At 39.3% G+C, this 17,557-nt stretch overlaps 1 protein-coding gene across 1 annotated transcript in view; it reads left to right on the plus strand.

The window, feature by feature from the left end:
• The window catches only part of CATSPERE (catsper channel auxiliary subunit epsilon), a 192,176-nt gene that overhangs the window by 165,437 nt on the left and 9,182 nt on the right, over positions 1–17,557 (plus strand). Inside the window, exons 20-21 of the mRNA XM_064276949.1 lie at positions 985–1,142; positions 10,139–10,192. Of these exons, the coding sequence (XP_064133019.1) occupies positions 985–1,142; positions 10,139–10,192 (212 nt within the window). The remainder of the gene's footprint in view (positions 1–984; positions 1,143–10,138; positions 10,193–17,557) is intronic.

Here is a 17,557-nt window from a genome sequence, read left to right on the forward strand (position 1 = left end):
GTTTCCAAGGCTATAAATCTTTACAGAAGCAGACTGCCACATCTTTCTCCCATGGAGCGGCTAGTGAATTTGAACCAGCTACTTTTTAGTTAGCAGCAGAGCACTTAACCACTTTGCCACCAGGGCTCCTTCCTAATGACTAACCGAGTGACCCAGTGGAAGTTACTAGTACCTCAGGATAAGTAGAAAAAAAGGAGAAATACATGAGTATGCCGATAGCTAAAAATTCAGGCATATCCAAAGTAATTGCCCCACAAGGCTTCTTGTTTCCTTCAAATGAACAGCCTCTCGGGCAGCAGGAGTGATGGAGGGGCCCTCTACATAGGGTGTGGAAATGAACAGGACCTACAAGGACCTGGGAGCAATGCCATGGATTAGTGTAGGATCAAAAATCTGCAAAGTTTATCTCAACAACCTTTTTGCTTCATTTTCTTGTTTTCAAAAAGTGGCTTTTAAAAACAAAAGCTCATTTCATCTGCCCTTTAAAAAAATGCGAAGGGGTGGGGCATAGATAAGTATTTTTCCTATTTTGTTTCTTGAGTCCCACAGAAAGCCCCAGTAGTGGAAATGGGGATAAATAAAAGCCCTAGAGGAAGATGAAAGCTCAAGGTTATACCGCCTTCACTATTGTAGCCATAGATTGTGATCGTAATAGTTTCTGTTCCCAAATTAAGCATCCGTGGAGAACTTTGTGCTTTGTTGATTTAGGAAAACTCTCCCTTATACACTCTCAATTTCCTAATTTATTATGGTTTGCAAATACAAAGTAAATACAGCATTTGCTTGCACTAAGCTTCACTTTTCATCAAATTTTAACCCCAGGTAGCCTCTAAAATTACTAGATAGCACTGAAATGGTAGACTAGAAGGGAATAGCCATTACAACTGTAAATAATTTGCCAAGAAATATACAGGAGAGTGTAATTTTGTTTATTAAAGTCAGTCAGAAAATGATCTTAGGTCTTTTTCTTTGTTTCCTGTCCAGAACTATAAGCACTGTTTTTCTTATGCTATTGGAAAACCAGGAGACTTGAATCAACCATATGAAATTATCAACAAGTCTAATTATAACCATATAATCTGGCCCCTGGACCATTCTGGAATGTATGTATTTGGTGTGAAGATCCTGGATCCTAACTATAGGTGAATATAAATGTTTTATTTTAATAATACCTACTTTATTACTTTCAGCATTAACCCAAAAACCAAACCCACTGCCGTCGAGTCAATTCTGATTCGTAGTAACCCTATAGGACAGAGTAGAACTGCCTGATAGAGCTTCCAAGGAGTGCCTGGTGGATTTGAACTGCCGACCTCTTGGTTAGCAGCAGTAGCACTTAACCACTAACTACGCCACCAGGGTTTCCCACTTTCAGCATTAGTTCTGCAAAATTAAATTTTTATTTTCTTGATTTAATTTGATGCCACCCAGATAGCCAATTGTTGTTATTCCTATTACTTACATATTTCGTTTTCTGTTTTGTTTCGGTCACATTAACTAAACATTCTATGAGGGTGGGAGATAAGATTTTATGTTGAATACTAATTAATTCTCTATTAAATTCTGAGTACATACTAAGTAGTCTTGCTGTGCTAGATGCAGATATAACATAAGCACAACCTTAGACTTTGAGGTGCATATTCCACTGAGTAGGGGAAGGAGTAGGGGTGCACATACAAACCAAGAGAGTCTAAATCAAAGCAAAATAGATGAGATGTTTTTCAAAAATAATCAAGTATATTATTGATGGGCACATTAGTAAATTCAGAGATGAGAAAGATTAATGCAGTTTTGAGCAGTAGAAGAAAACTTCCTGGAGAAGATGAGACATTGGCAGATTTTACATTGCCAGAGGACTAGGAAAGACACTTCAGGTGAAAGAAATTACATTAACGATGGAATGGAGCTGAACATTAGCATATTGCTTATGGCTTGTGGAGTCAGGATGGCAGGTAGAAAATACTCTGAATGAGGAAGGTAGAAAATAGAGAAAGACAAAGTAACTCACGGTGTTTGAGTAATTTTCAACCCATGTCCTAGACAGCCTCCTTCATATTTTGACTAAGGGAGTATTGTGATGAAACCATAGTTCTAGAAAAATTAGTATGAGAGTAGTTTAAGGACTGCATAGAAGGAAAATAAACTCCACGCAGATAAATGAGAAGAGTGAAGTTAACAAGGCAAGAGGTCAAAGGCCTGGCAGTAAGAATGGAAAGAAAGAAAAAAGTCTAGTCTCATTAGGGGGAGAGTAATTGGGAGCGTGTAGCAAGGTTTTTATTTTTAGCAAGGTGTTTATGGGTTTTTGTGTGAGGGACTGACTTGATTTGTAAACTTTTACTTAAAGCACAATGAAAATTATATAAAAAAAGAAAAATGTCTAATAATATGTGTCAAGGAAGAAAAGAATACATTGATGTAATGGGCCAAATGAAGGAAAGGAAGGAATCAACATGGTTTCAAGTTTTCTAGACGGGGTGATTAAAATGATGGTACTTTTTTTAACCAAAATGGATAATGGGGTAGTCTTTCTTTGGGGGGGGGGTGTTGATAAGAGAGATGTTGACTTTGTATTTGAGAGAACAATGAGATACCTGAGCGAAGATGTCTTATAAACAGTTAAACATTCTAATTTGAGCCTTGAGTTGGAGGGAAGAACTAGAGGCAAAGACTTGAAAATACCAATATGGGTATCTTCCATACAGAGAGAAGAGAACAGCTTTTAGAGATGCCCATAGTTAGGGAACTGAGGGTGATGGGCAGAGGGGCAGGACAGAATGCTCTTCAAGTAAAAGAAAAAACGAAGAGGGGAAAAATAGAAAGTTAACAAGAAAGCACAGTAAAATGGATTTTTTAAATGCAATTCTTTCTGTCTTGTAGTTTGAGCAGAAGCCCAAAGCCAATTTCTTCCAGGTTCTAAAGCTGATCATTAATGTGGGACTTGGAATGAGGGTGTCTCAAAATTGATTCCTTCCCCCATTAGTCTCCAAGCTATTTCAAAGAAGGCTCAGAATTCATTAAATAGTCTAAAATCCAGGATTTCTTCAAAGAGAGTTTTCTGAGTGCTGTACCTTCCCCCTCCCTTACCCATGGGGCTTAGAGTGCTTCCCTAAGTAAGGGGGAATTCAGAGAACCACTCAAGGAACCTAACATGGATGTTCTGATTTGAGGGTAGGGTTACAAATACTCTTCCTTATTCTCACCGAGAAATTTTGAAGGTAGGAAGTTGCCTACACTGACAATAGGAAGGCTGAAGAGTGATATGGTGGGAGAAAATAGGACTCCTACCTTTTGAGATATGTTTGTGAAAGGGACCTATGAAAGAGAACTGGACTTGGATCATCTTTAAAGGGGCCACTCCCTGCACATCTCGAGGGTAAAAAAGTGACCCCAAAAGAGAGAAAATGTGTGGGGAAAACCACAGGAAGCCAGAGGCTGAGGAGATATTGGCAAATGGCCAGACATAGCAAACATCACCTGAATCCTGGAATGTCAGGTGACCAATCTCCCAGTTACAAGATAGGAATGTATAAAGAACCATTCTGTGTTTTAAGGGTTAGAATGTTGACTCTTCCCCCTTGAGAGAAAAAGCTAATATTTGAGTATCTAATACACAAAGGCTATCAACCAAGAAAATAGCCACATAGGATTTTGATCTCCTCCTTCTACATGTGCCCAACCCTGGAATCAGGAAACAGCAACTAGCAAGTGGGAGAGGAAGTTTAGTAGTCAAAACAAAATCAATGACCACACCCCTTGCTTCAGTGCTACCTCTTGAGCATAATTCAGGCCCAAGCTTGAGGAAGGAAGAAGTTTTTTAAAGTTTGGGAAAATAAAGCTTTTTAAGTACACTGGGCTAGGCTTTTTATTACCCAGAAATTTAGAACAGTCATTAGTATCGGCAATCTGGGTTCTGTCCACCGTTTCATCCAGGGGCAAGAAAGAATAATTCCACATATAATTTGTTTAAAGGGACAGGGAGGAGAAAGAACAGGTTTTTTCTTTTCTTTTCTTTTCTGTTTTTACTCTACAAAGTCCAGTAAATGAGTTAAACTAAGACATGGCAATATCGCAGAAGTCAAAAGGGAAAATGTGTAATCTTAGCAGGAAGAATCAACAATGTCATAAGTTATAGATCACCATGAAGAGTAGAGTTTCTGTTAAATGTGAGAGGTAAGAGCAATTTTGTAGAAAGTTAACAAGTGGTTACCCAGAGGGGCTCTGGGAAAATGACCCCAGACACTTAAATGAATAGTTTCTTTTATAAGGATCAACACAAAGCTGGTTCCTATGAGGTGGAGGTTCAAGATATTCTAAATGTTCAACTTTTCCAAATTGCTGTACCACTGTATCATCTCTAACATCGACTCCTCCTCCTCCCCTCAGTACTCTGTCTCCCATCTTTGGGTTCCATAATTCACTGCAACATCTCACAGAACTTAAGAGAAGTTGTCAAGCCCCAAATCTGTGGGTCAGCCTTAGGCTTCTCCCGACCCATGTGGCTGCAGGGGTTAAGGAACCCAAACTGGCAGACCAGACCACAGGTTTCTGGTTCACAGGGCTGTGGAAGCTGGAGAATCAGGTCAGACAATAGACTGCCAGCCCACAGGGCTGTGATAGCTGGTGAATCCCAGAATTGGCAGGTCAGACAACAATCAGCTGGCTCAAGTCCAAAGAACCAGAGGTGAGACAATTACGAACCAGACACAGAATCTAAAGTGAGAGAGAGAAAGCAAGCCCCACCAGAGTAACCATATATGTGCATTGGATGCAGCCCACACTGCAAGGAAGGGTGTGACTTGAGTAAGGGTAGGACTTGACTCATACCCTCTAGTAAGATGGTGACTCGAGATAGATCCTTAATCCTACCTCATTAACACAACCACAGGCATAGAGGCTAGGATTCACAACACATCACAAAAAATGGAGGATAATTACATTAGATCACAAAATGGAGGATGTGACCTGGCTGACCTTGCAGGCAAAGTATCTGAGAAGGAAAAGAATTGGAAATAAATAAACATGTGCCAAATGTCTTGTCCTGACCTGGATGAGAATGAGGAAAAAAAAAGTGATGAATATTTAAATAGATGAAAGCAGTTCAAACAAATATAATAGAAATATTTAGAATTTTCACAGTATAAGAGGAAGAAAACATAATGAAAGAGACTTTTACTATCAAAAAAGTTAGAAAAAAGGGAAATAAATAACAAGAAAATATGATAAACTAATAACATGAAATAAGATATCAGTCCAGAAATTGAGTGAGAATGATAAACATTAAACGGTTAATTTCTCATATTAAAAGCCAGCAACCCTCAACCCATTCCCAAAGCAAAATTTATGTATATTACCTTGAGAAGAGGTATATTTAAAACAAAATGACATTCAAAAGATAAATAACAGCTTGGACAACAAGACATCCACAGGCAAAGGAATGAAGTCAGAACCTGTTATGGGATTAAATTGTACCCCCTCAAAATATGTGTTGGAATTCTAACCCCTATATCTATGGATGTAATCTCATTTGGGAATACGATTTTCTTTGTCATGTTAATGAGGCCACATTAACGTAGGATGTGTCCTAAACCTGATCACTTCTGAATTATAAAAAGAGCAGATTAGATGCAGAAGCAAGCAAAACCAGGGAAGACAGAGGCCTATGAGGATTGTCTACAAGCCACGGAACACAGGAATGCCTTGGGCTACAGACAGAGAAGGAATTCACAGGGCCAAAACCCTGATTTGGACTCTTAGCCTCCAGAACTGTGAGAAAATAAATTTTTGTTCTTTACAGCCACCACTTGTGGTATTTCTGTTACAGAAGCACTAACTAAGACAGACCCTTACCTCACCATATACAAAAATTTACTCAAAATAGATTAGAGACTTAAATGTGAGAGTTAAAACTACAAAACTCTTTAGAAAAAGCATAGAAGTAAATCTTCATGGCCTTAGTTTCGGCAGTGGTTTCTTGGATATGATACCAAAAGAGACAAAAGAAAAAATAGATACACTGACTTCATCAAATTAAAAACGTTTGTGCTTCAAAGGATACTGTCAAGAAAGTGAAAAGACAGCCCACGGACTGGGAGAAAATACTGGCAAATCATACATCTGGTAAGAGACTTGTATCCAGGATATGTAAAGAACTCTTAGAAAGCAATTAAAAGAAGACAAATAACTCGATTAAAAAACGGGCAAGGAATCTGAACAGACTCTTCACCAAAGACACACAAAAGGCAAATGAGCACATGAAAAGATGCTCAACATCATTAGTCATTGGGGAAATGCAAATCAAAACCACGATTCAGTACTACTTCATACCCACTAGGATGACTACAATCAAAGCCACGGAAAATAAAACAAGCGTTAGTGAGGATTTAGAGAAATTGGCATCCTCACATACTGCTGGTGGGAATTTAAAATGGTACAGCAGCTTTGGAAAACAGTTTAACAGTTCCTCAAAGAAAATTAAAAAGGCGCAATCAGTTAAGTTCTTAGCTACTAACCAAAAGTTTGGCAATTCAAACTCACGCAGAATAAAGGCCTTGTCATCTGCTTCTGAAGGGTCATAGCCATGAAGACCCTATGGAGCGTTTCTACTCTGCCACACATGGGGTCACCATGAGTTGGAATCAACTTGACAGAAACTGCTTAGAGTTACCATGTGACCAGCAATTCCACTCCTAGGTATACTCCCAAGAGAAATGAAAAACCTACGTTCACACAAAAACTTATACATAAATGTTCACGGCAGTATCATTCATAATAGCCAAAAAAGTGTAAATAACCTAAGTGTCCATCAGCTGATGAATGGGTAAACAAAATTTGTTATATCTATACAATAAAGTATTATTCAGTCATCAAAAAGAATGAAGTACTGATCCTGCTACAACATGGATGAAGCTTGAAAACATTATATTCAGTCAAAGAAGCCAAACCCAAAAGGCCAAGTATCGTATGATTTCTGTTATATGAAATGTGCAGAATAGGCAAATTCATAAAGACAGAATGAAAATGAGTGGCTGCCAGGGGCTGAGGGAAGGGGTAATGGGAGTGACTGCTCTTGGGCACAGGATTTCTTTTCGGGGTGATGACAGTGTTCTAGAATCAGATAGTTGTGATGATTGTACAACTTTGTAAATGTACTAAAAACTGTGAATTGTACACTTTTAAAGGGTGAATGCTATGGGATATGAATAATATCTCAATAAAGTATGTGCTATAAAAATGACACATTATAACTACTTGGAAACCAAACCCGAAAACCAAACCCATTGGTGTCAGGTCAATTCCGACCCTACAGGACAGAGCAGAACTGCCCCAAAGGATTTCCAAAGAGCAACTGGTAAATTCAACCTGCAGATCTTTCGGTTAGCAGCCAAGTTCTTAACCACTGCGCCACCGGGGCTCTAAGTACTTGGAAAGAAGGCCCCAATTCATGAATCAATGTAGGAGCCCAGTTATTAATGGTGGGGCTCCAGGTTAAAAAAAAGGACACAAAATTGTCAAAAATAAGGAGTTGACGAAGACATATCATGCAAATGAAGTAAAAAGAAAATAGGAGCGTTGATAGTAACATTCCTAAAATTAGAATTCAAGACATAGAAACATTAAATGGGGCTAAGATACATTCTATACTAATACAAGGTACAAGTCCACAAAGAAGATACAATATTTTTGGATTTTTATATAGCCAATATAATGCCCAAAAATACATGAAACAAAAAATATTAGAAACACGGTAAGAATACGACAAAAACATATTTCACCAAGAGACTTTAATATATATATCTCAGAATTTGATACATCAAGTAGTCATAAAATAGATAAGCATTTGGAGAATATGAACAGCATCATTAGTTAACTTAACCTAAGTCAAGAAAGAGTTGGAATCGCTAGGTGGTGCAACCAATTAACATGCTCAGCTATTAACAAAAAGGTTGGCAGTTCAAGTCCACCTACAGGCACCTCAGAAGAAAGACCTGGTGACCTAGTTCTGAAAAATCAGCCACTGAAAAACCCTATGGATCAAACTTCTACTTTGACACACATGGGGTTGCCATGAGCCAAAATAAACTCAACAGCAATTAACTTTTTTTAAGTCAAGAAACACCTAAAGTAGAGTGTCAGCTTTTCTAGAAATTAGGTCCCAAAGTCAGTGTGTAAAGATAAAATCATGTATGATCAAAAAAAAAAAAAAAATCAAACGCACACATCTACACGTATCATATTTAAACTGCTGAAAACCAAAGATAAAGAAAAATCTCCAAGGCAACCAAGGGGCAGGAGGCAGGACGTATTACATGAAAAGAATAAAGTTAAAAAAAATAATACTAAAACAGCAAACTTCCCATTAGAAATTATAAAGGCCCGAAGAAGAAAAAAACTGTCAACCCAGAATTGTACACCAAGTGAAAGGTGATGTTTTCAGAGAAACAAAAGATGAGAGAATTCATTGCCAGCAGGTCTGTACCAGAGAGATGTTAAAGAGAGTTCTTCAAACAGAAAGAAGATAATACCAAACATAATTGGATCTATACAAAGAAATGAAGGGCTCCAGAAATAAAAGTGAAGATAAACATTACAAAAAAAAAAAAAAAAAAACTTTTTTTCTTATTTTTAATTACCCTAGAGGATAATTGACTGTTTAAAGCAAAAGCAGTAACAAAGCATTATGGAGTTTGTAACATGTAAAATAATATAGTATCTTGTATTGTAGTTTGTGGTTAGTGTTCACATGCCCATGACAAAAGTCAGTATGATGGTAGGAGATTCTACTTTGATTTAATCCTAATTTTGCCACTAATATATATATAGCTATGCAATCTTAAACAAATTGCTTAGTCTCTTTGAGCCTATTCCTTTATCTATAAAAATGGATCAATCAATAATACTTATTTTATACAGTTGTTGTGAGGATTAAATGAAGTACCTTGGGTAAATATCCCTAACTTTGCTGGGCACATGGCAAACACTTAATTAAAATAAGTTTCTTTCTCCTCTCTTCTCCTACATGAAGGTAGGTGAAACCATATCATAAATGTTTACTTAGCTATATCCTGCCTCATTATAGACAATATGCTAAGTTAGAAATACCCAGTAACTTTAGAAACTATAATAGAGCTCCATATATCAAGGGTTTCTAATACTGTCCAGCTCCCTGAATGGATCAACCTGTAGCAAGCTAACATCATGGAAAACCCTGAATTCATATCCAAGCTCTGCTACTTACAACTGTGCAAACTTTTGCAAGTTGCTTAACCTATCTGAGCCTCAATTTCTTCATCTTAAAGGAAGGGTTGCTATGAGGATTAACTAAGATAATGCAAGTAAAGCGTTTGGTGCACTGCCTGACCCATAGTAAATGCTCAATTACTATTATTTTTTAATAAGTATAAATGCTCAGTAAATGTTAACTGATTATTGTTTCTATCAATAGTTATTATTGTTCATTATTATTATTAATATCACTGTCTTTGTGCCTTGGTAACAACTATCAATATGATGTAAAGTTATTAGGACAATGAGGTTGTATTGATGAGCTCTGAAGAATCTCATCATCACCTAAGTGGCATATATGGAGAAATCATCACAGCTGTTATGTAAATAAGAGGCCCTGGTGGCTCAGCGGTTAAAGTGCTGGGCTGCTAACTGAAAGGTCAGCAGTGCAAACCTACCAGGTGCTCCACGGAGAAAGATGTGGCAGTCTGCTTCCATAAAGATTCACAGCCTTGGAAACCCTCTAGGGCAGTTCTACTCTGTTCTGGAGGGTCACTGTGAGTTGGAATCAACTTGACAGTAATGGATTTGGGTTATTTAATATATATATATCCCGGAAATCCTGGTGGTGTTGTGGTTAAGAGCTATGGCTGCTAACGAAAAGGTTGGCAGTTCGATTCCACCAGGTGCTCCTAGGAAACCGTATAGGGTAGTTCTACTCTGTTCTACAAGGTCACTTTGAGTTGGAATCAACTCGATGGCAATGGGTTTGGAAAGGGTTATCCTGTTCCTTCCCAAGAAAATGACACCTTAACTAAGATTAGCCATTTATTATATATGATTTTACTGTCACCACAGTGGAATTTTTTTTTTAATACATTGTGCTTAATCTTTAATAATATTTTTATAATTACAGCTTCTGTAACCTAACAGCTATATTTGCAATAGAGACCTTTGGATTGATTACCAGGTAATGAACAGTACCTAACTGGGCTTTAATGAGGGAAATTCTCAAAGATATGACTGGCATCTGAAAAGGAAAAGCACCCCCCGCCCATGTCTTTCAAAAACATGGCCAATGTAATGCCTGTTCAGGGTTTAGGGGCATTGTAATGGCTGTTCAGGGTTCACAGCTGGAGTCCTATTACACAAAATATTGTTGTATAGGATATAATGAAAGCGAATAGTGAAAAAAAAATCTTGTATGAAGTGTCCATTGCAAAGTCAGTGACTTTTTTAAATCCATATTTGTGATTTTTTTTTTGCTATCTATGGAATCTGGTTTTCCAAATGACAGAAACTTTCTATTTTCCTGGAGCCTTAATACCTCTGCCCTGTATCTGACATCCTAAAAATCGTATGTGTCTATTACATCAGGCCCCTGGGTGGCGCAAATGCGTAACCACTGGCCAAAAGGTTGGTGCTTCAAACTCAGCTAGAGGTACCTCAAAAAACAGGCCTTCCAAAAGGTCACAGCCTTGAAAATTCTATGGAGTAGTTCTACTTTGTAACACGGAGTCACCATGAATCAGAATCGACTCAACAACAACTAACAGTAATAATTATATCAGGGATACAGCAGGAAAGAATTCCTGAGAATTGTTCCATCCCAGTCACCAGTCATTGTCTTCCTAACACACATATCTTTCATCTCTGCCTAATATAAGAGGCAGATGGTCAAAAACAGCAGGTGGGGGTTGGTGCAAGATAGTGACTGTGTCCTCACACTCTAACCCTGAGTCCGCTCTCACACAGTGTCCATCATTCTTATGTGCCGGGGAAATAGTAAAGGCATTTTCCTGTACTCTGCTCTCGGTCTCTTGGAGAGCAGAATTTGAAAGAAAGAAAGAAAAAAAAAAAAAAAGGCTTACTATTAAAGTTCGGACCTTAAATGACTTTGCTTCTCTGCCGTGAGCCTGGTGTTTATTTTCTAAAATGTTAAACAAAAATGGAAGACAAACAATTAAGTTACTCACAGCCCTACTTTTAATATTACTTACATCTCGATGTTTTGGTGCTAATGGAAGGTAAATTGTATGAATAATTTGAAATAAAACAGAGTGTTCAAAGTAACTTTGGTAAACATATATACCCTTTTTACAGGGACTTCTCCTCCTGACCAGGCTGATATGTTTGATTTAGGTGAATATTAAGCTTAGTTGTTAGTTCAACTCATAGCAGCTGTAAGTAACAGAGCAGAACTGCCCCATAGGGTTTTCTAGGCTTAATCTTTTGTTTGTTTGTTTGTTTGTTTTAATCTTTATCAGAGCAGATCACCAGACATTTTCCTACCAAGGAGTGGCTAGGTGGATTTGAACCTCCAAACTTGCTGTTAGCAGCTGAGCACTTAACTGTTGCACCACTAGGGTTACTTTTATTAAGATAGTATGCCCACCCAAGTGTCTACCAACAGAAGAGGGAGTCAAGAGAATTGGGGAGGAAAAGAAAAAGATCTCCCTTATTTGCAGGAACTCACTCCCAGTAGCTCAATTCCAGCTGTCAAGGAATATGGATGCAGCCTCAGGGATAGTCCATTTGGTTACCGATTGTGTTTTAGCCTCTGCTACACCTGGGCCCTAAAGGGAACCAGAAGGGCAGAGCAGGGACTAACTAGTGGTGACTATTTTCCTAATAAGGGAGTCATTGTCTGTGAACAGAGTCCCTTGGTGGTGAAACAATAATACGCTCAACTACTAACTGAAAGGTGAGAGGTTCCAGTCCTCCCAGAGGCTCTTTGGAACAAAGAGCTGGCGATTTACTTCTGAAAAATCAGCCACTGAAAACCCTACGGAGCACACTACTACTCTCACACACATGGGGCCTCCATGAGTTGGGATCAGCTCAATGGCAACTGGTTACTGGTGTCCATGAGCAGTTAGTAGAGATCAATTTGTAGGAGGCAGAGAGCTTCGCACTTCCTGTTTCTAATCCAGTCCTTGACACTCGATCATTTCCCCAATTTTTCTGTTTGCTGCCCTCTAGAATTGCCACTATTTACCCAGCAAACCCACCTAAATCCTTGACTGTCCTCTAAGCCCTCCCTATAGCTCCTTAAGTGAAGTCTTAAGGATAGGGTGAGGTTGAAAGCTTAGGAGAAATAGGGAAAGATTGCCCAGGAAGGATCTGAAAGGGAGGGATGCTTGCCTTATGAGACAAGGTGAAGTTCAGAGAGGAACATGCAGTTGAGTGTACAAAGTTTGCAGGTCGGGTGGAAATAGGGGGCATAGGCTCTTCTCTGAGGACATTGCATCATCTTTAGCCCTTTTGAGTGATAATTATTTATTTTCTTACATCCCCAGGGACCTCAGAGCCCCATTACCTGTTCTAGGTCATTATTTCTCCTTGTTCGTGTAAAGCAAAAGAAAGCAAATCAAACAAAGTACATCCTGATCCTTTGAGGTTCATGGCATCTGCTGTATTACCTAGCTCTCCCTGTCCTATTGCTGTCCTCTCCAAACTCCCCTTGTTCATTGACAGTTTTCCGCTCCATATCAAGCCCAACCATCACTGTCCACATGGCCAACTCTGTCCAACATCATGGTCTTTCCTCATCTTTGGTGACCTCTTCCTCTGCTACACTTCATCTATTTACTCCCATAATCACACCTTGGACATTGTCATTGTACATAGCTTTTCTGTTTCCTAAAGCATCAATTACAACATCCCATTCTCTGACCACAACCTCTTTCCCTTCCACCTTGTTAATTCAACTACACCCACTACAATCCATCTTTATTGGGACTTCCGCCTCAACTTTCAATCCATCAGCTCTCTCTTGTTTTTACTTTCCATTTCTTTACATTTCAAAGTCTACTGCTGCAAAAATACGCTGCAGTAGTCTCCTTGGGCTGCCATCACAAAATACCACAGCATGGGTTGCTTTAAAGAACAGGAATTTACTTTGTTACAGTCCTCAAGGCTAGAAGCCTAAAGTTAGGATGTCAGAGGACTATTCTCTCATCTCTCTCTCTCTTTCTCTCTGTGGGCTCTAGGGAAAGATCCTTCCTTGTCTCTCTCCATTTCTGGTAGTCCCAGGCATTGCTTGGTGTCCCTTGGCTTGCAGACTGTACCTTACATGCTGTCTCCCCGCTGTGTGTGACTCTGTTTCCTTGTCTGTCCTTCTCTTATAAGACACCAATCGAAAGGGTTTAGGATTAGGATCCATCCTTTTCTGATATGACTTTGTAAACTGGTAACACCTGCAAAGAAAAAGCCTGTACAGCAAAACATGGGAAAGCCGGAACCTGTGTAAAGTGGATACCTGCCAGAGAAGGAAAACTCAAATATTTTTCACTAAAACAAGCAATAGGGAAGTTGTAAGACTGCACCCTGTCAAAGGCGGACAACTTTCAAGACCCTGAAAAACAAGGCAGTCCTGTCAAGTTCTGGCTGTCACAGACTTCATCGTACAAAGGTACATTTACCAACACAGGGGTTAGGACTTCAGCACATCTTTTGGGGGACACAATTCAATCTGTGACATACTATTAGTGGTATTCTCTTGCGCCTCTGGGATTTGGTCCTTCATCTGGCAAGTGCCCAACTACCTGCTTTCTCTGTGTCTACACTTCAGCTGCCCAATTCTGGTAAAGAAAGTTACCAGGGCAGATTGATCAACTTGAAATTCCAACACTACCTGGGACTCTTATTATCTTTCTGTGGTCAACCAATGCTTCTAACTATTTCAGACATTTTCTAATTAGCTCCCTCCTCTGAACTCCTTTCTTTAATCATTAGATGATTTTTTTCCTCCTTTACAGAGAAATTAGAAGCCATCAGACAGGAACTCCCTCTATTCCTGATTCCAAAGATATAAGTGAATTATCATCTATACTTATCCTATCTACTTTCCATCCTGTTACAATAAACCTAAAACCAAAAACCAAACCCACTGCCAACAAGCCGATTCCAACTCATAGTGACTCCATAGAGCTTCCATGGCTGTAAATTTCTATGGAAGCAGACTGCCACATCTTCCTCCCATGATGCTGCTGGTGGTTTCAAACCGCCGACCTTTTGTTTAGCAGTCAATCACTTTAACCACTGTACCAATGCTCTGGAGTCAATTCTGACTTACAGGGTTACAAGAATTGGAATCAACTCCACAACAATTTTTTTTTTTGTAATAATAAAGGATTTATTATTCCTCCTCTTTAAATATAATTGTTCCACCCGTGCTATGAAGCCTATTCCTTCCCACTTTCTAAGACGACTTAAAAATCAATTATTTCTTCTCTCTTTTATATATTCAATTTCCCTCTGAACTAGATGTTTCCAATAGGCTTTTAATTACCTTCAAATTTCCCATTTAAACAAATAAATGAATAAAACCTAGACCCCTCCCCACCACCCCCCCCCCCACATACCCCACTAGCTACTACCCCTATCTCTCTGATCCTTTGCAGGACAAAACTTCTCAAAATTTTTATCACACCCATAGTTGCCATTTCCCTATGTTCCATCCTTCTGTTCTCAATTTATCCAGTCTACGAATCGACTTGACGGCATGGGTTTTGGTGGTGGGGTTACTTTCTCTCCCATCACTCCACCAATTAGTTCTTATTAGAATAGCTTTGGCCTACACTAAATCTGAGAGGTACTTTTCAGTTCTCATCTTATTTCATCTTTCAGCAGTGTTGACTCTTTCTTTGGCTGCTCTCTCCTTATATGGGTTTCCCTAAACTTTTGTAGACACTCTTTCTCACTCTTCCTTAAAGAAGGCCTCAGCCTCCTTTCCAAAAAAAAAAAAATACCAAACCTGTTGCCTTCGAGTCAATTCCAATTCATAGCAACCCTGTAGGACAGAGTGGAACTGCCCCATAAGCTTTCCAAGACTGTAATTCTTTATGAAACCAGACTGCCACATCTTTCCCCATGGAGCAGCTGGTCGATTTGAACCCTTGACCTTTTGGTTAGCAGCCAAGGGCTTAACCACTCTTCCACCAGGGCTCTTCACTCTCCTTTAAAAAAAAAAAAAGTCATTAAATGTTGGCCTCCCTATAGGCTCAGTCCTGGCCTTCTGAGCTTCTCATCCTGGCAAGCTCATCTGCTCCCTTAACTTCAATTAGTACCTATATACATATGACTCCCCAAAATCATATCTCTACCCTAGTTCTTTCCTCTGAGCAACAGACTGATATACCCCACTGCCCACTTAACCTCTTTTCTTGAATGTCTCAAAGACTTATCAAATTAGATATGTCCATAAGTGAACTCATGATCTATCATCCACAGTCCTACCCCATCGTTTTCCCCAGCCTTTTTAAACCTGATCCATGAGGGTAACTGCATACAGCCTTATAGATTTTCATTGACAGAGCCAGGAGAATCCATTCACATAGGTTGTAATGTGAATAGTGTCCTCTGGAGTTGGCCAGCATGGTGGCTGTTTTCCACTGTTCCACCTCTCAGGATATAGTGCATCCAACTGTGGAAGCCAAAAACCTAGAAGTCTTCCTCATTCCTTTCACTTTCACCTAGCACATCCAAACTGTCACTGGCTTCCATTCATTGTATCTCCTAAATAGCCCTTGAATGGATCCATTTCTTACCAACGCCATCACAAGTACCCTAATCCAAGGCACCATTGTTTCTAATCTGCATTACTGCAATAGTTTCCTAACTGATCTCCCATCAACTACTACTCTCCCCTTCTAGTTTATCCTCCTCAATACAGGCAGAGAAATCTTTTCTAAATGTTAATTTTATCAGCCTGAAAGCCTTAAATTTATTTACTTGAAATTAAAACTCCTTATTAACATGGCCTACATGATCTAGCCCCTCCCTACTTCTCCACTCTCATCTCACATCATGTGCCCCTCATTTTCTTAGCTCCAGGCCCATCAACCATGTTTGAATCCCTAGCATTCTTCATACTCTGGCCCAAGCAGGACTTTGCACATGCTATTTCCTCTGTCTAGAATCTGTTCCTTCCCTTGTTTAACTACTTAACTTTACCAATTTATTATTCAGATTGCAGAATAATTATCTTTTCCCCATGGAGCGTTTTTTTTTTATGTCCTTCACCTGGTTAAATCCTGATATAAGCTTTTTAAATCCTGAATAAGCTTTTCCTGTATACTATACCTCTCATTTTTTTTTATACCTCTCATTATTAGTGCCTATCACAATTGCAATTTTGTATTTATTTTTCTTATTACTTTACTCATGCTTATGTTCCCACTAAAATGTAAGTTCTCTAAAGATGGGGACCATGTCGATTTTTACTCATCGTTGTATTCCCAGCACCTAGCATACTGTCTGCATCTATTAGATGCTTTGTTAATTAATTAACTTTCAAACAGGAAGCCATTCCCTGGACCCAGGTTAAGTTTGTAGCCACAGAGGAAACTGTAACGCTGAAACAAGCAATTATGGCTGCAAGGGGGAACCAAATAGTAAAGTCAGATACCAAAACACCAAATAGGAAACAGCACAGTGTCCATCTTAAGAAGTAAATCCACTCTGATAGGAGGCACCCATGCAGGTGAAGTGGCAGATCTCTGGCACCCAGAGGAAAGTAGCATCTAATACGTGACAGACACACATACTTGTCTTGTATTCAGAAACTCAGAAAGTTTTGACTTTTAGGGCCACAAAAATTGCAATCACACGGCATGATCTTCAACTTTCCTCTGCCCCTATTCCCACTCAATCCACAAACTTTCTGTATTCATACTGAACTGCATGTTCTTCATTTTACTTCACCTTGCCTTAAAAGACAAGCATCCGTTCTGTGATGGTTAGGGTTGTGTGTCAGCTTGGCTGGGCCATGATTCTCAGTAGTTTGGCAGTTACATAACAATGTAGTTTGGCAGCTATGTAATGATGTAATTTGGCAGTCATATAATAATGTAGTCATCCTCCATGATGTGTTCTGATATTATCAGCCAGTTGTAAGGTGAGTTTCCTCAGGGGTGTTGCCTGCATCCAATATATATGGAAGTTCTGATAAAGCTTGCTCACTTGCTCTGGATCCTGTATCCAGCTCATCATCATCTGACCTCTGATTCTTGGAACTTGAGCCAGCAGCCTGCCATATTGCCTGCCAGTCTTGGGATGTGTCAACCTCCGCAGCCTGTGGGCCAACAGCCTGCCATCTTAACCAGCCAATTTTGGATTTATTAGCCCCTGCAGCTACATGAGTCAGGAGAAGCCTCCCACCTGATGCCAGACCCATGGACTTGGGACTTGCCAGCCTCTACAACCACATGAGCCATTTCCTTGAGATACATCTTTCTCTTTCTCTCTCTCTCTCTCTGTCTCTCTCGCTATATGTATACATATACACTTCATTGGTTTTGTTTCTGTAGAGAACCCAGCCTAAGACACGTGG

This window comes from Loxodonta africana, chromosome 25, assembly GCF_030014295.1.
Source record: "Loxodonta africana isolate mLoxAfr1 chromosome 25, mLoxAfr1.hap2, whole genome shotgun sequence".
Taxonomy (NCBI): Eukaryota; Metazoa; Chordata; class Mammalia; order Proboscidea; family Elephantidae; genus Loxodonta; species Loxodonta africana.